The 19,920-nt window shown below is 32.3% G+C and overlaps 1 protein-coding gene across 3 annotated transcripts in view; it reads left to right on the forward strand.

Annotated features, from left to right (window-relative positions):
- LOC129231461 (phosphatidate cytidylyltransferase, mitochondrial-like) overlaps positions 1-19,920 on the forward strand; it is a 128,834-nt gene that overhangs the window by 79,246 nt on the left and 29,668 nt on the right. For all 3 annotated transcript variants that reach the window (XM_054865783.1, XM_054865786.1, XM_054865785.1), the window contains exon 7: positions 10,240-10,302. In XM_054865783.1, the coding sequence (XP_054721758.1) occupies positions 10,240-10,302 (63 nt within the window). The remainder of the gene's footprint in view (positions 1-10,239; positions 10,303-19,920) is intronic.

Genomic DNA, 19,920 nt, shown 5'->3' on the forward strand with positions numbered 1-19,920 from the left:
AAATTAAACCAGGGGCACCCCAAATTTAAATTTTTCTAAGGATGGAAAATCTGAACTTGGCAAATGGAGCTCCAAATGTTGCCGAATCATATAATTACAGTGCAGGCCGAGGAGTCAGTCACCTTTCTCACCTTTAGTCACCTTTTGAAAATTTGTTTACTTTTAGTCACCTTTTGCATCTTTTATCACCTTTCTCACCTTTCTTGAAACGTGTCTTAGAATTTTTTTAAAAATAAATCTTTGAAAAGTATCTGAATGATAGCTTTAACAGTGAAATTAATTTAAAAAATAGCCTTAAATATGCCTCCCTCCCACCTTGTTGTTGTTTAAGAAAAATAGCTATGCTACCGGGAAATCAGGAAATTTTTTTAATCGCTTGCAATTGCACTCTATGAGCAGAACCAGTCTTTCTATCCCTTCTACAGATGGACTTGCTCCTTATTTTTGGGAATGTATGTTAAAAGAAGCATGTTTATCCTATTATACTTTGAGCTTTGATGAAACTACCAATGTCAAAGACAAAAAAGAACTGCAACGAACAATAAAATATTGTAATAAATAAATACCTTTGTGCAGAACAGTAAAGTAAGAAAACAACGTTAAAAAAAGCACAAATTTGCCAATTATAGCAGACACGTCTTTCGGCGTTACAGGGAACGCCTTTTTCAATGCAAAAGGTAATGAGCTTATGGATGAAAAGACATCCGACAAAAGTCGGATGTCTTGTCATCCATAAGCTCATTACCTTTTGCATTGAAAAAGGCGTTCCCTGTAATGCTGAAACATGTGTCTGCTCTAATTGGCAAATTTGCTTTTTTTAACGTTGTTTTTCTTACTTTATAAAATACTGGTCTGAAAGCCAATGTTGCATCACAAGAAGGCATCTCAAAACTTTCTTCTTGGGCAAAGCAGTTGGTGAAATTTTGATTGAGAAGCTATGTGAAGCACTTACCGAGAGTAATTATCCATGAATAAATGTCTCATGCTTTCCTTTGGATGGTCCTTATGTTAATAAAAAGGTTTTTAGGTTGTTTGACACTATTATCCTTGAGACACAAGAAAAAAGCCTAATAAATATTGGTACTTGCAGTATTCATACAATTCATAATGCGTATGTCAAAGCATTGCAGTATTTAGGTGAAGAAGCATCTGAACTTCTTCTTAGTACTTATAGCTATTTTGATGGTTGGCCTTCCCGTTATGAGGACTTCGATGAAGTGCAAGCTCAACTAAACACACCTCATCACAAGTTCCTGAAGCACACAACTATCCATTGGCTTACCCTTGGACCTGCAGCAAACAGACTACTGGAACAGTGGGATGCTCTTCAGTATTATTTTTTTAAACATGTGCCTTTAAAAAAGAATTCAGCTATGCAATGCAGGTCAGATAAAGCTGTTGCAAATGTTTTAAAAAGACATTCTATAAAAGCTGAGCTGCATTTTATCTTTTCATCTGCTGATTTGTTTATGCAGTTCACGTAACACTTTCAATGCCAAGCGCCTATGATACATAAATTGTACCAAGAAATAGAGACCATTGTTCAGACTTTTAAGGCTCGGGTTATAAAAGCCTTTGTCATAAAGAAAGTTGATTTTTCAAACGTAGACACGGATGAACTGTTTGCAGTTGGTAACAGACTACCTCTTGAAATCTCGTTGTTAGTGGAGAAGTGACAGATGAACTGCCAAAACTGAAAGAAAATGAAAAGATTACATTTTTAAGAGCTGTTAAAAAGCATTGTGTGACTGCATACAAGTATGTAATAGAAAAAAAGTTGTATATCAAAAGGTTTACTGAAAAGTTTTAAATTTTTGAATTCAAAAGAGATAAGTAAATCTAGAAGCTGTAAGGATTTGATAAAGGTTGCCAAAATCATGCCTTTTAATGTTCCACTCGATAGGTTGCAAGATGAATGGAAACTTTTGCAGCTGGAAAAAGATGATGAAGCATCCGAAAACAAAACCATTGATATCTACTGGCAGCAGCACATTTCAAAAAAGGACTCAACTACCAATGATCTAAAGTTTCCTAATGTTTCTAAGGTGATAAAAGCTTCACTTGCATTATCACGTGGTAATGCTGACATTAAAAGACTATTTTCCATTTCAAAGCACCTTTTTGGTGAAAATAAGACAGCAAGAACTGAAAGATTTTTAAACAGCATAAGCATACTTATAGTTAAAGACGCTGTAAAAGAAAATCCTCATTTGCTTTCTTTACAAATCGGTCCAGAAATGATTAAATGTGCACAACAAGCACACGCAAATTACACAACATACATGGAGGAATGTAAAAAGAAAAAGGATTTGGAATTGAAACAGAAGCAAAAAGAACAAAAAAGAAAGGATTGTGAAGAAGAAACTAAGAAAATGGAAAAAATTAAAACATCTATTGAAAGTGAAACTGTAGAAATCTTTACGAAAAGCATATAGGCTATTTTGGTAAAAGTCAGTAAAAAGGGATAATCCTTTTCTGTTTTTTGAGTTCTTAACAACTTGCTTTTGGTCACCTTTTAGTTACTTTTTTATCACCTTTTAGTCACCTTTGTTTTCAAATTGGTCACCTTTCTCACTTTTTTCAAAGGCCATCAGCAGTCCTCGGCCTGTTACAGGTATGCACACATAGGTACATCTGATGAAATGTGACACACAGGCATTTAAAAATTGCAAAATTGCATTTCTTCATGCGAATTTACTGGACGGGATGTGAATTACGAAATCTGGAATGTGTTAATGCCCTACAAAGAGCTGCAACGAAAAATGATTAATGACTGCTAAGTGCAATGCAACAGTAAGTTTATTCATTAGGATGGAGTGAAAAAAAATGAAATTGAGAAATATGCAGTGCCTATTTGTTTGTGAAAGTTGCCTCTTACCAAGCCTATTTATCCTGAAAAATTTCAGCTAAATCAAATATCTCTAGCTGCCCATTTGACTTCAATTTTGAGTATTTATTCGGATTTTTAACCAAACTGGTGAAAATAGGATAAAATATAATCTCTCATTTGAATCTATGAATGCTTGAAATTAAACTCTAATTAAACTAGAAATAAATACGTAATGTATAATAAGTAAAATGGCCTTGGAAATTGCGAAATGCCTTCAAGTGCAAACATCGCAGATGCTCTGCCAGCTTCTGTTTGTCCTTTCTTTGCTGTTCACTGCTTCAACTGCGTTCTTCGTTCTAGTTCGTTGTTTTTGATTTTCTTAAAAGTAGTATTCTATTTCTCTTAAATTATTTAAAACTATTGAGTTATAACTACAAATGTAAATAAAGACACTGTTTTTACATATAAACAACATGAAAAGAAAGAAAAACACACAATTATAAGTCAAGATTTTTCTTCACCAAAGTGAATGAGGAATGCATCAATTTTTATATATGCTACTGAATTAAAGTCAAATCGATGTCTGCATTGAAATTTATCCTAGTAATCTTGAATTCTTGAAGATGGTTATCGAATTAAGACATTTTTTCCCTTTTAAAGCTCTATTATGTATTTTTAACCGACGAAAAAACGGAGGAGGTTCTCAATTCGACACGTATATATATATTTTTTTAATGTATGACCACGCATAACTTTTTACAGAACAGTCTGATTTTGCTAATTCTTTTTTTATTGGAAAGGGTATACCCCGAAGGTGGTCCCATAAAAATTTTGAAAAAAAATTCCTACCCTAAGGGTGGGAAAAGGGGGTGATTTGTTGTTCACTCACAGATTTTTAATGTATGACCACACATAACTTTTTACAAAATAGTCCGATTTTGATAATTCTTTTTTTATTGGAAAGGTTATACCCTGAAGTTGATCTCATATAAATTTGGAGAAAAAATTCCTACCCTAAGGGTGGGAAAAGGGGGAGATTTGTTGTTCACTCACAGATTTTTTTATATATGACCACACATAACTTTTTACAGAATAGTCCGATTTAGAATATTCTTTTTTTTATTGGAAAGGGTATAGCCTGAAGTTGTTCCTATATAAATTTGAGGGAAAAAATCCTTCCCTAAGGGTGGGGAAAGGGGGGCGATTAGTAGTTCACTCTAAGATTTTTTGATGCTGAATTGGGTATAACAAAAAAAAAAAAAAAAACCTCACGATGAATGAGATGCAGACTTGTATGTCTCTCGTGTGTACTCTCTTGAGCAGGTAAACGACAGTATCTGCAGAAATGAGTTTTCGAGATATTTGAAGAATTGTGCGCTGGATTCAGTACTATCAACTGGGAAATGTTGGAATTATATTTTTTTAGCGGAAACCAAATAAGTTTATTTGTACAACAAAGCTAACGTACAAACAATGATGACAAAATGCAAAAAAAAAAAAAGATAAAATTGCAGTTATAGCCCTTTACCTGCACACGGCAGTGTAGACCTCTCAATCTCTGTTACTTGTGATTAGGGTTAGTTTTCAGTGCCAGTCGTCAAACATTTTTTATATTCAGGATTTGTATGAAAAAATAGGGCGAAGTTTAGTGATGGTGACATACTATTTTTAACCGACGAAAAACGGAGGAGGTTCTCAAGTCGACACGTATATTTTTTTTTTAATGTATGACCACACATAACTTTTTACAGAATAGTCCGATTTTGAATATTCTTTTTTTATTAGAAAGGGTATAGCCTGAAGTAATTCCCCTATAAATTTGAGGGGAAAATTCCTACCCTAAGGGGGGGGAGAGGGGGTGATTAGTTGTTTACTCCAAGATTTTTTGATTCTGAGTTGGGTATTACAAAAAAAAAAAAAAAGCTCCAAATGAATGAGCTTCAGACCTGTATGTCTCTCGTGTGTACTGCCGTGGGCAGGTAAGCGGCAGTATCTGCAGAAATGAGTTTTCGAGATATTTGAAGAAATGTGTGTTGGATTCAGTAGTACTAACAATGAGAAAATGTTGGAGTTATATATTTTTTTCAGCGGAAACCAAATAAGTTAGTTTGTACAACAAAGCTAACGTACAATAGATGACAAAATGCAAATTCGTCAGCAATTTGTGTTATCGTACAAATATCGATCACAGTAGGAAAATGCACACGAACATCTTTATACAGTGCATTATTCTTTAGGAGCCACTGCAATGCCACTTGAAGTTTACCTATATCAATTTGAAACTCCCTAGAATGTTCTAAATTTTCACGACTTTCTACTACGAGCACTAATCCAGTTTGACTAGGTTCAAGCGGAAGTTGTTCCGCTAGCTCGACCACATCCTGAGCAAAAAGGATTGCCTGCCCTTTGCACCAGTCTTGGCTCAAACGATGTTGAACTTCTATTATTTTAAGAAATGGCACTACTCTTCAAATAAAAAGTTTCTCAATTTCCGATAACTCATCAATTTCTGTAGGTATTGCAGCTACCGACATTTTGTTCCAATAGGCCTGGGGTGGAGTTTTATGTTTTTTAATATTGTTTGAGCATCTAAACAAGTAATTATATTACCTAAAGCTACCAGTTCGTTAGGCAAAATAGAGCCTAAATTTTTAGTTTGCAATTTCCTACGTTGCTGAGGATACAAATTTTTTTTGCATATTGAACACGACAAGTCAGCATAAACATTAATTGATTTCTTAAAGTTTTCTGCGTTACACTGGTTTCTTCGATCGCGAGCTGCTTGTCGCATGGCGCTCAGACGATTAGTTCTCTCCTCGGAAGATTTGTGAAGTACCACCATTGCTGAACGGTTACGAGCAGCATCCAAATGCAGCATACGTTCGTCCTCAATTTCATTTGAAACTCGCTCTCTTATCAGATCTAAACGATGAGCGCGTTGCCCTTCACTCTCATTTGAAAGTCGCTCTCTTATCATATCTAAACAACGAGCGCGCTGCTTATCACTTTCTTGCAATAACCTATCGTTATTGTAGCTTCTCATTCTGGACAGTCTTTCCTCGCGCTGACCTAAACTCTCCTGTGAACGTGTTAATGTAATTCTCTTTCTGTTTGCTTCCAACCTTTTTTCTTTCTCATTAATAGATTCTTCTAAACATCTTTTCCTCATCCGAGCAGCATTTTTTGTAGGTCTACCTATGTTAGTATATAAAGCCTGCTTTTTTAAAATTATTTATATAACACAACAGATAATTGTTAAAATACGGTTATATATATATATATATATATATATATATATATGTGTGTGTGTGTTAATAGCTAAAGTAAGGTAGGTAGCTATTTTAAAAGTATTCAAAAATATAAGCATACAGATTATAGCCACATTAGTAGCTTATAGCCACAAAAAAATATAAAATAAAAACTTTTTAACACAAAAATTGAACCGCCGAAAAAACTGAAAAGCAAAAAATAATAAACCATTTTAATTAAACCTTAATAACTAAGTTCTTAAACTGATGTAAGTATACCTAAGTATATATTTTTGTAATAATTTAGAGTTTTTAATTAACCTTAATAACTCAGTTCTTAAATTAATGTAAGTATACCTAAGTAGTTTTGAGTCCGTGCGAAACAATAAATAAACAAAGATCCCTAAATTACCTAAATTTAAAGAAATAACCAAATAAAATTAGCAATATAATGTGAAATGTCCGGCGATAAACATAAATGTTTCAAAAAATGCTCCCTCCACATGCCATCATTAAATCATGAATACTAGTAGATCGTATACAACAAAAAGTACCTCTCGTTGGAGCTTTGAAACCTTTGAGACCTCGCACGAGAGAGGCAAACAACCAGTGAGAAAAATCTTTAGGATCATGTATACAATTAACGGCTACAGTTGTTATGCCATACTTACGCTGAATAATACTATGACCCACAAAACCATTTATTTGAGCTTTTAACAAGATGAGAAATCCTTCTTCAGTATGATGAACAATGATATAAACATTTTGACTGTTGTATATGAGGCAAAAGCTCAGTAGCAGCCAAATACTCGACACGTGCTTCTTCGAGACCACTCGACGACGTTCGGGTTTAACTTCGTGAATGCTCGGCATTTTCCGGCGAAGGAGCGTGTCGCCATACGCCACCACTGCGCCTCACGCTTTACAAAAATAATTAATTTGCTTGTTTGGCACCGACTCAAAACTACTTAGGTATACTTACATTAATTTAAGAACTGAGTTATTAAGGTTAATTAAAAACTCTAAATTATTACAAAAATATATACTTAGGTATACTTACATCAGTTTAAGAACTTAGTTATTAAGGTTTAATTAAAATGGTTTATTATTTTTTGCTTTTCAGTTTTTTCGGCGGTTCAATTTTTTTGTTAAAAAGTTTTTTCTGTATTTATCCAGCATTGACATTAGAATATTTCCTTCACATGACTATGTTGTTTTATACACACTGTTTTATATCACTTCCAATACGATGTGATGATTAAAATTTATTATAATAGAGCATACTCTTATAACATATTTAGTGAAAATTTCATTCTCTGATGGGCATTTTCTTGAAAGATATAAACCAAAAGTTTTATTTATTGCTGTTAACCTCCTGCAATGATTGTATTCTTTCTTAATAAACTGAATGAAATATTTTTGTTTGAAATTCCATTCCACATTTCGTAGACATACCATCTGTGTACGAAAACTTTTGATTGGCTACCTCTGCCAAAGATACATCTACTTTTTTAAAGTTTACTACAGCTATCTTTTCATAGGATTAGTTTTTTTTCTGGATTTCTAAACAATATCCTTTTGGCCTGACAGTTTTCCTATCCAAATGTTGCAGTAAATGTCATAATGGTAATTATTTTGTACGTAATTAACTAGTAAACCATTCCAAAGAATGTCCAATAAAAATCTTAATTTTCCTTATGACTTCATTTTTAAGAACCTGTATTAATCACTGTTTGCACTTAACCTATAGCTCCTAACTTAGAAGTATCCATATTTTTCTTTTAAAAAGTTAATATGCTTATTTTAATGTCATGAGAGCAACCAGACATTGGAGTGGCAAGAACTTTATTCTTTGATAAAGGTTATAAGAGTAAAACAACTTGTTCTTATGTTGTCTTTCTAACTTTATTTCTTCAGTACTTAATTTGAATCAAAGAATTTGCCCCTTCAGCCGTCAAAGTACAGCATATTGTGATGAAGAGTATTATTCTTCATTTTTCTTTTCAAGCTAATGGGGTTTTTCTTTTGATTTTGCTACGATTGACTACTTTGGACTAATCTTCTTTGGTAATTATTCCTATATCTTTTAAAGCAGCATTTTTAACAATTGATGTAATCTATAATATCTAATCTATGACAGGGGTGGATACAAACTAGCATTTTAGGGGGGACATGTTGAACAATGCCCCCCCCCCCCCCCCCCCCCCCATAAACGAACCTACAGATTTGGATACAAAAAATTTCTGATGCTGCTTGGATGTTAATAAAAAGCACCAAATAGGTCAGGAACAAATCACTAAGTTAAGCACAAATGTTACTTATCAATTTCATGACCAATAAACGGAAATTATATTTCAAGCATTTACTTAGCCAAATAGTTAATGAATTGAAAAGATTGCTGAAATTGGGAACATTTTATTCATAAACTTTTTAAAATGAATATGGACTGTATAGAGGGGAGGGGAGGGTCGTGACCTCCATGACCCTCCCCTTGTGTCTGCCCCTGCTATCAAGCACATCCTATACTACATTTGTAAGTTATATTCTCATTTACGATGCTGAAGAAAAATCTTCTCTTTTAATTGTGTTTTTTCTTTTTTTTCCTTTCAAGTTGTTTATATGTAAACACAGAATCTTCATTTACATTTGAAGCAATAATTCTATAGTTTGAAATGTTCAAATAAGTAAGAGCAGTTGCCTCTTGGTGTAGCATTTTTTTACTCATTATCTTACTTTTTTTTCTGAAACTAATTTTTTTAATTTTCATACAAATGTCCTTTTTTATCTATTTTTTTGAATGTTGCATGATTTCACCAAAGTTTCTGAGTACTAATAAAAGATAGTACAAAGTAGAGAAATCTGTACTACATTATATATAGAAAGTTTAATCAATTGTTTAATGTTCTTTTCATTCTTAAAATTGCTTTTAGGTTGGAGGTGAGTAGGATATGTTATTTACTGTTTTGAATTCTCAGCCACTATGGCACTAGGCGCAAGAAAATTTCAATTCTTATTCTGTAATGCGCTTATGAATTACTTTGCTCTTTTACGTGAGCCTTTTTTTCTCTAATTATAATTACTTTCCACTTCAGATAAATATCAAAGTTTTTTTTTTTTTTTTTTAAGTTGCTAATTGGACAGCTAAAAAAGTTCAAATTATAATCATTATAATGTAGCAGTACATTGAAGGATTAATTTCCATTGCTTGCAGTTGCCCCTCCCTGCCCCCCTCTGGTTAGGCTATGCCCATGACCTCATTGAGAAATTCAGTTAATGGTTATAGAGACATACAAACCTAAATTAAAAACCTTCTGAACTGATAACCATCCAATCTTTTGAAGTTAGTAAAAAAATAAGGTGTATGCAAGAAGTTTTTTGGGTTTTGTCATAGTTTGGCAATATGAATTTAGCTGAGATTTAAAAAGCATGACAATACATGAGGCACAATCTAACTGTTTTGCATAAAAGAACTTAAGGAAAGTTTTCTTATCTCGACTCCAGAATTTCCCCCCTGGTTAACAATATTTTTGTTGGTCTCTTCTATTGAGTAGAATTTGTCAAGAGTCTGGATCCATTAACAGAAATAGCAAGCAAACTATATAACTATATATATATTTTTTTTTTCTTTGCATGGCATCATTCATGCACAAATTGGAGGAATCTAGGGAGCTTCCTCTTGCAACTTTTGCAAAGTTGAGTTATAAAGTAGACTGATGATCTTCCAAAAATGTTCAAAATTTATTCAGCACACCTTAAATTAAAGCAAGTAATCCATTAAAATTCGAAACGTTTCACTTCACAAATCCAATACTTCCTTTTACGCATTGGAACTAAAAATTTTCTGATAATGACAATTATGGAGCAATTGAGTAAAATTTTGAAAACTGAATAACATGAAAAATTAAAACAGCTAAAAAATGAACCTTCTGTTTTTTGTGTTTTTAGTTTGTTGTTGTAACTTAGCTTCTAAAACTCATTCTTACCATGATAAATTAAATGTTTTCTTAACACACTTTAACATACTAATAAATCACTGAAAAATCATTCTTGTTTGCCTTACACTTGTGCTATGCAAAATGAATGTCACTTATTTCATGTTTTTTATGACTAAAATGTTTCCTTTCATTCTATAACTTTTTAATTTGGAAAATTTTCTTTTAGCAATAAACACCATTGTTTGGTGGTCAAGTATTACTCAAAGCCTGAAAGGCATAGTTACTGCAGGTAATAATGAACTTAGAATTATTTATTTGCATAAAATATTTATCTCAATAGAATTCAAAAGTGATTCCATATAATACTTATGAATGTGGATTACTACGTGGATTTGTTTGTTCTCTCTCTCTCTGTCTGTCTCTGTCTCTCTCTCTCTCTCTCTCTCTCTCTCACACACACACACACACTCAGAAATGGCAGAATTGCTAAATTTTTACTACTATAGGCACATAAAATAAAAATTTAAAAAATAATAGTTATCATTGTGGCAACTCAAATCCAAGCTTATTGCTTTTGAGTATTTGCCGAAGAAACGTTTAATATTTTGACATAAATTTTATATAAACAGAATGCTGGAATGTTTTTAGAAACATTTTAAGCTAATTAAATAATTGCCCCTACATTTAATTTCACCAATTTCCATATTTCTAAGCTGTAATAATTAGAGACATTGTCAAAATGATAACTATAGGACTAGATTAGTAAACATATCTATAGCTTTTATTTAACTATTTTTATATGAGAGAGAATGTTAAGGTCATATCTCCTCCTTTTGTGCATGATCGTGGATAGATTAGACTTAGTAATTGCAATACCAGTAGTTCAAGCTATTTTGCAATTTTGTAATATCAGTATTTGCTAAGGTAAAATACTGGTATTTTTGGTATTAACTGAAATTAATTAATGGTTTTAATTAAAGAGTTTCAATGCAACTTATTAGGTATCTACTTTTACTTGAAATGTACCTTTCTTTTTCCATGATATAATACCAAAATCAATCTTTTGACGTAAAAATTTTGCTTCAAAAGCATGAACTAATAGAATATCATTAAATAAAAGTAGCAGAAAGATTACAAAATGATATTTTCATTATTACAATAGTTGCATTTTCGTGCGCTTAGGTGCACTATGTTTTTTCCTTCCATTTCCTTGATTACTCACTATCTCTGTTGTGAAAGTTAATTTGAAATGTAATTTTGAATGTAATTTTCCTATGAATAGTTTATTACAACTTTAAATTGCAGTACTACTTTATGATAATTTTAAAAAAATATATGTCTCGACTGCAATTTTGACAAAACCTTTTTCTTGTTAGTATAACAAATGATAATTTGTTGTCCCCGGTATTGGTTTGTTGTCCTGTCTTGCTATTTAGCTTTGTACTTGACAAGTTAATATTTATAAATTATATAGTACCTTATATAGTTCTTGTAAATTTGCATAGAAGTAAGACATGATCAACTGGAACATAATTTCAGATATTTACAGTTATAATTGTAATGAATTTTGAAAACAAAACAAAAAAAGAATCTAAGAAGATCAAATTTTGGTTTGGTTCATCATAAACTTCAAACCAAAGGGCTAATAAAAAGCAGACAAACCTATCCTGATCAAGAGGAAATCGTTGAAGATGTTAATACTGCAAAAGTATCATCTCGGGGGGGATGAATTACTACTATCTATAAAAATTTTTTTAATACTACACACAATTCAAGCAAGAGACTGAATAGTTTGAAGACAAAGGACTTTGAGGCAATCAGAGGAGGTGTATCATGTAATTTTAAAGTACCACCGACCTGCTTCAGAAAAAGTATTTTCAACCGCAGGAAATTCGTGCACTAAAACTAGTTCCAGGCTTAGAGACAATTTAATATATGCATTTATTATGTTTCTTATTATTATTTATGTTTTATTATGACGATTGTTCCTTTATTTTATATTTATTCAAATACATTTTCATAAAATTATGAAATATGGCATTAAAACAGTATGTTTCCGATCATTTTATGAGAATTTCCTACTACTGGTTATTGCATTTTAAAAAATACCTAATACCAGTATTGCATTTTTTGTCTGGTGTCCTAATTAGACTTCAGAGTCATTCCATTTCAAATCATGCAGCCAGGTATGAAAAGTGTCATATGACCATCACCGATTTAAAAAAAAAAATTCAGTAGTTACAACTAAAGGGCATATGAAGTATCCCAGAAGGATTTTGCAAGAAATATTTTTTTTTCTTCAGTTTTTTTTTTTTTTTTTCTACTAAAATTCTGCACAAATTCAAAATCAGCCATTTTGGGAAAAAACAGCAAAACACTTGATTTAAATGGAGCGCTTTTTCAGAAGTATTTAACCTATTTGAATAATTTGTTTTTCTAAAAATAAATAACCCATATAATATATCATCTAGACATTGTTTTTGAAAATTTTGTCCGGTTTATTGATAGAGAAAAAAAATATTTTTTTGGTGAAAAAACAACATTTTTACTGATTTCATGATTTTTTTTCCCATGAAAAGAAAGTTCTTTTGACTAAACGAAGATGGTTGTCTAAAGCCCCTATATGATAGTTTCATAACATGTTTTATTATATTTCGGTGAGGCATACAGCCTTGGAAATAAAATTTGAAATTTTGAGAATTTTCAAAAATTAACGATGAGATTACTCGAAAAACCCATGTTTTAAAAATAAAAAATTGGCTCATTTGAACCCCTTTTAATGCTTAATAAGTGGATACACACCAAAGTCGGTGTTTTTCTGGGAAAATGTTTTATGATTTTTTGAAAGTAACCATATTGCCCATGGTGTGTATGTGAAATGAAAATGTCAAATAATTTCCTTCACTGAAATTCTGACAGATTTATGCCTAATAGTTACAATAATAGTGTACGTTTTTAGTAACAGCTAAAATCTTTCCTTTTTCAATATTGGTTTAGAGGGTGACCGTGTATATGAAAAGTAATGGATCGAAAATGGTCAAGGAAAGTCATGATTTTCAGCAAAAATTCCGCGACTTAAAAGTCACAGAAACTGACATATGCTTATGGATTTTGGGTTCAAGAACATGCATATTTATCGAATTCTATAAATTAGATGCAAAATTTACATATCTTAGCCGTTTCTTGAGCTTTTACGCGTCAGTCCCGATTTTTCACACATTTTGAAATCCGATTGCATCCGCGTCTATAATAATCGCTCGTTTTTCTTTACGATGTTATTCTACCTTTTGGAGGCTTGTAATTTTGTGCTTACCATTATTTTTAACCTCTTTATATGTGTAATTGTGAGTTGGGGACTTGTATATTTCTAATTTTGCCGCTTTCATGCGACTCAAAAAGTTTAAATCATTTGCATCCAAGTTGATTCAAGAGACTCAAAAAAATTTTCCTTAATTTTCAGCACTGTTTTAAGTTAATGAACATTTTAGAAAATAAAATTCGTCTAAAGAAATAATTAAGGACGTTTAGAACATCTTTAAAATACTTAAATCAGGGAATTTTTTCAGTATTTGTAGTTTATCCTAAAATTTTTGGTGGTAGTATATCTGGTTATGTTTGGTAAGTTTATAATTAATTACTTTAATTTAATATTTTATTTATTTATTTTGTTATTACTTGTTTATTTATTGTAAACATAATTTTATTATTTACTGAATTATTGCTAGTCAGATTTTTTAGAAAACTACTAGCTTTAAAAAGGTAATAAGTTTTAGATTCATTATTTGTTTGTAAAAAAAAAATATTTAAAAAAATGCAAAAGAAAAAAAATCAATGCTTTGCTGTTTACCAGTATTTATACATATTATTGTGCATGTTTGAAGCTTCTTTTATCTAAAAAAAATCATTTTCCAACTAAAACTATTTGTTAGTATTTTTAGTGATTGAAAAATTATTGCGTATCAAATCAGATTTTTAAAAATAATAATAATAAATTTGTTTTCATGTAAATTTGTACCAATTTAAAAATTTTGTATGATTTATTGGAATTCAAAAAATATTTATATTTTAGATTTATAAATGCATAGTCCTTGGTAGCAAAATAATTAAGATCGAAACTCCATTTTATTTGTATCACTAGTCATTGTTGCATAAATTGTTTTTTAGTTATAATAGTAGCTGAGCTAGTTACATATCACTTCAATTTGAATTTTTATAAACATATGTCCAAAGCATAGATCAGATGGTTGCAATTTAATTTTCACAAAACACGAATTTAGATATTCATGTGAAAAATTATTGTTTTTTCTGGAAAAATTGTATCTTGTGAGTCATGGAAGGTTACAAGCAGAAACCATGGAAAGTCAGGGAAAGTCATGGATTTCAAAATTTGAAATGTAGCAGATACACTGTTTATTTTGTCTTTAAAGTTATCCGTTTGATGTTATTTAAATGCCGCAAAGAAACAAAAATTTTCTCTTTCAATTACAATGTGTAACTCAATTATGTGACACAGAAGAAACCAACCAAGCTCATAGGGAAGAGCAGCACAACATTTAAAATGATTTATTTTAATTAAGTGCTTTGGTATTAATTTGTGACTGTTGTCCCAGAATTTTTGGATCAGCCTCATGTGATTACTTTTATGTATTAGTACCTACTTGAAAGTGCAAAACTCACCTACAGTTTAAGAGTTTTAAAAACCTACTTGTTCTATGGCAATTGAAGATGGTTATAAGAGGTAACATAACAGATGACCATAAATGTATTATAGCCAAAGCTCAATTTCTAATAAAAGAAGTGCTGGAACCCTTTAGTCTTCAGAACTGATTTTTATGCTCAAGTGACCTGAATTCAGTCAAAAATATAGAAAATTGCATCAAATAAAAAAGGAAGTATGGGAGCTAAGTTCCCATGCAAATTAAACCCTGATCAGCAGAAAGTTACATAAATAACAAAGTCAGATTGTCACCAAAGGCTCTTCTATAATTAGGCAGAGTCATACAATAAGACAAATTGACTGGATCATCATAAGTGGTTCGTTACACATATATTTATTTAAAATCAATAAGGTTTTAGCTGTTACTGACAAAGAACATTATTACTGGTAGTAACTAAAAACTTACACTAGTATTGTAACTATGAGGCATTAATCTATCAGAATTTCAGTAAAGGAAATTATTAGACATTTTCATTTCACATGAGCGCCGTAGGCAATATGATCACTTTCAAAAAATTATAAAACATTTTCCGAGAAAAAAAACGTGATGTGGTGTATATCCACTTGTTAAGCATTAAAAGGAATTCAAATGAACCAATTTTTATGTTTTTAAAAGTTTTTTGAGTTATCTCACTTCAAAATTCGTTATTTTTTTAAATCTTCAAAATTTCAATTTTTTTCCCCAAGGCTGTATGCATCTACAAAATAGAAAAAATATGTAATGAAACTGTCATATAGGGGCTTTAGACTACCATCTTCGTTCAGTGTGGAAAATGTTTTTTCATGGGGAGGGGGGGGGAATCATAAAATTGGTAAAAACGCTGTTTTTTCACAACAACAAGTCCACACTTGCAGGAGATGGTATAAAATCAGAAGATGCTATTATAGCATCTCCTGCAAGTGTGGACTTGGTCATGTTGCACAGACTAAATGTGCTCTCAAGCACCATCTGAAAGAGCACGAAAATTACATTAAACATAAAAAACTTGCTCGCTCTTCCATCGCTCAGCATTGTTGGACTTCTGGTCTTTGTTTTGTTTTTTCATCTGCAGAGATTATTTGTAAATGTTCTTCTGTTTATGACCTTGATTTCTGGGAAACTTACTATATTTGGAAAAATTCTCATTCTCTTGTCAATTGCTTTTTCGGTTTCTTCATTGACTCTCTTTCTTTATGTCTCCTGGCTTCTGATTGGTTGTCTCTCCCCCTTGCTCTGAGCCTGGGGTTGACATGTCGTTTGCTGATTGGTTGTTTGTTGTCTTGTGTCCTGAATTCCTATTAACTAGTCCTCTTTGGTATAAATACCGGTGTCCACGTGGTCATTGTCAGTTCACACGCGACATTCGGTTGCATTGGTGAGCTTTTGCCACTGATGAAGATGCTCCATTGTAGGCTTGAAATAGCTGTATGCTGTATTTTCTTCAAAGTTTGCTTTATTTACGTTGGTTTTTCACTTTAATCATATTGTAGCACAAAGCTTATGTGGTTATTTTTCATTTAATACAAATACAAATACAAAAGTGACGACCAGCAACAGGCTCTGGGCCCAGCTAGACTGGTCCTAGTCAATTTACAAGCCCCAGTGAAGATCAATGGCCCTCTTAAAACTATCTACTCCCTTGCTCATTACCACCATTATTATAGTCATTATGAATGTAAGTTACTTTACAAATATACAAGGCCCGTAAATAACTACTCTTCTTGAGAATAGCAGGGTGAAACACAAAGTACAAGTACAACAACCTGCTTGTGATGGATTCTGGGTTGTTAATGCAATGAAATATCATTGCATTTCTAGCCAAGAGCTGATTTGTGCACATTTACTGTAAAAAAATACATAAGTGAGATCTAAAAGAAGAAATACTGTAGCAGACTTAATAGGCTTAATATGTATAGCCTGGAGAAAAAGAAGAGTCAGAGGGGACATGATTCAGTTGTTTAAACTTATCAAAATGAATGATGTTAATGGATTAAATTTTTGCACTGAAAGCAGGACGAGAGGTCATTGTTTTAAGCTATTCAAATCTCATGCTAACCTGGAAAATAGGAAAAACTACTACTTTAGTAGGGTTGTGGGTGCTTGGAACAGCTTACCAGAAGAGGTGGTAATGAGCAAAAGGGTGGATAGCTTTAAGAGGGCCATTGATCTTCATTGGGGACTAATAAATTGACTAGGACCAGCCTAGCTGGGCCAAGAGCCTGTTGCTGGTCGTCACATTTGTATTTGTAAAATAATCTAAAAATGTTGATTTTTGGTTAGTCACTCGTAACTTTGCGGCTTCTGTGCGAACTAAAAACTGCAAAGGAATGTTAATATTTTCAAAGCTATACGAAAAGAATATTAAAATAAATCATGTAAATGATATTAGAACAAAAATTTTGAACATTTGGATTTTTATAAAAATATTTGAAAATTGACCATTTTTCACCTTTTTTCTTTCAATTTTTGCTGCCAGTGGGCAAGCTGAAGATATAAAAATTATTTCTTTTTCATCCATGTTTAGGATGGCAATGCACAACTTTTGTTTGATGCTATTAGAAATTGCTTCTTGAAAATATCCTTTTTTCGGCCCATCCTAATATGCAGCACATAAGGGTCATTCTCCAATAAGTGTAACTTTTAAGTCACACGCACTTTACAGTAAAAGTTTTATAGAATAGTTCATTTAACAATATTTTTTGCATTCCCCATAAATGTATCCATTTAAATCTCAACATTTTTTGAAAAAAAGTTTTTTTAAATATTTCTTTGTTTCACAACATGTGAATTCTCACCTCCTTGGCATGTCACACACCTGGCTCATTAGCAAGTTATTAAGCTCATAATGATGCTCAATAACTTCTTTAAATAAAGAAATAAACTTATTTTTTTATAACTTTTCCTCACAAGTGTTTTAAACACTAAATGCTCAAGTGTATTTAAATTTTTTCTATTATTATTTAATTCGTTTTAGTAGGATAATGAGATGCCACTCAAAAAATTCTCACCTCCGCTTCCTAAACTCAAAATGCCATTCCTCATCAACACGTGGCAGTAATGACATCGATTTTTCATGATACAAGGGACCATGATACTTTGTTTATTTTCAGCCATAGTTGAAGTTGTGAGTTTCTTGTCGAAAAACAAGAAGATAGATTTTGCTTTAAGAACTTAGTTTGGTTACTCTGGCTTCTCACCTCTGTGAACTTGAACTTCAGGGATGTAAATTAATGTAAAAAAAAAGAAGTGAACATGTTTTCATATGCTTAACATGTGCAGATTGTATCAACAAAGAAAAAAAAATTCCTGAAAAATGTATCTATTAGGCCTAGATTATTGGCAAATTCCTCACCTCGTGACAGACCCTTATCAGTGTCATTATTTCTGAGGTGAAAATAAATGATGGAGGGGCAATACATCAATTATAGGCATTCTACCAAAATTATAAATTGCCAGTATATCCTCAAATTTACTAAGTACTATTTTTTAACATACATTTTAAACTACTAATTAAGCTGCACTTTAATTAAAAGAGCTTAATATTATATTCCCACTAATCATTAAAGTAACTGATTGTATGCACAATTAACAAAGTTACTACTTTGGTATTAAATTGGCCTCAATTTTTAAATAATAAAAGTTTTTTTCATTTTTTTTTTTTTTTTTTTTCCGTGAACACGGCATTTTTTTTTTTTATTTACGAGTAAAATAATTGGAACTTAGCTGGGCCAATGTTTATGGTTACTTCTAGTAGGTAACACTTTCATGAAAGAATGAAAAATTTTAAAAAAAAGCAAAAGATTTCGAAATTGAGAAATTTTCGCATTTAAAAGTTATGTTTTCTGGAGAATGACCCATAATCATATCCTCCGTCCGATACTCTGGTGTCATATTATATGGACCCCGAGGTGTTAAGAAAGCTAACCACAAGCTTAACAGTTAACAATCTACTTTTCTAGCTTATCAAATTGGAGGGAAATGATAATGGTACACAGCGACATTTATCTTTGCATTCATCAACTACTTAAAGACTTACTACAGGAACAATAAAAAACTTTTTTATATATTGGGTTGTTCGGAAAGTCATTTCGTTTTTTTTTTGGGGAACATGAAAGACAGTTTTCGTGTAATGAATAAATATTTTATTAAATTATATATTGGCCATTCTGGTCCAACACCTTTTGCCATCTTTCTGGCAGTAACATAATTCCCCTCTCATAAAAGTTTTGGTCCTTGCTGGCAAAAAACTGGTTCTGGTGGTTTTTGACATCTTCATTTGAGGTAAAGGTTTTGCCATCCAAAAAATTTTGCAGGGACCGGAACAAATAGTAGTCGGAAGGCGCCAGATCTGGAGAATATGGTGGATGTTGCAGTACATCCCATTCAAGCTGTAAAAGTTTTTGGCGAGTGACCAAACTTGTGTGAGGTCTCGCATTATCCTGGTGGAACACTACACCCTTCCTGTTGATTAATTCGGGCCTCTTCTCTTTAAGTGAATCATTCAATTTGTCCAGCTGATGACAATAGACTTCTGAATTAATCGTTGTATTGTCCGGCAAAAGCTCAAAAAAAAAAAACGATTCCTTTGACATCCCACCAAACGGAGAGCATCACCTGTTTTTGGTGAATGTTGGCTTTTGACACGCTTTGAGCCGGTTCATCTTTTCTGCTCCATGACCTCTTGCGTTTAACATTGTTGTATACAACCCATTTTTCGTCCCCAGTAATAATCCGCTTCAAAAATGGATCATTTTCTTGACATTTGAGGAGCGAATCACACGCATCAACGCGACGACACAAATTTCGCTCCGTAAGGACATGGGGCACCCACACATCGAGCTTCGAGGTTAAGCCCATGCCTTTCAAATGGCCATAAACAGTCGAATTCGACAAATTTAATCTCTCACCGATCTCTCGTGTGGTTATTCGCCGATTTGCATCAACTAATGCCTTTATCGCATCTTTGTCAGCTTCGACCGGCCTTCCAGACCGTGGTGCATCTTCGACATCAAAATTGCCGGATTGAAATTTTGCAAACCAGTTCTGGCACTGGCGTACTGTTAACACGCCTTCTCCATACACAAACGTCAATTTTTTTCTTGCTTGGACAGCATTTTTACCTTTTCTGAAGTAAAAAAGTAAAATATGACGAAAATGCTTCTTATTGCTCTCCATATTTAAAAGGGCACCAACCAAAAACAACTGCGTAG

Source organism: Uloborus diversus, chromosome 10 (genome assembly GCF_026930045.1).
Source record: "Uloborus diversus isolate 005 chromosome 10, Udiv.v.3.1, whole genome shotgun sequence".
Lineage (NCBI taxonomy): Eukaryota > Metazoa > Arthropoda > Arachnida > Araneae > Uloboridae > Uloborus > Uloborus diversus.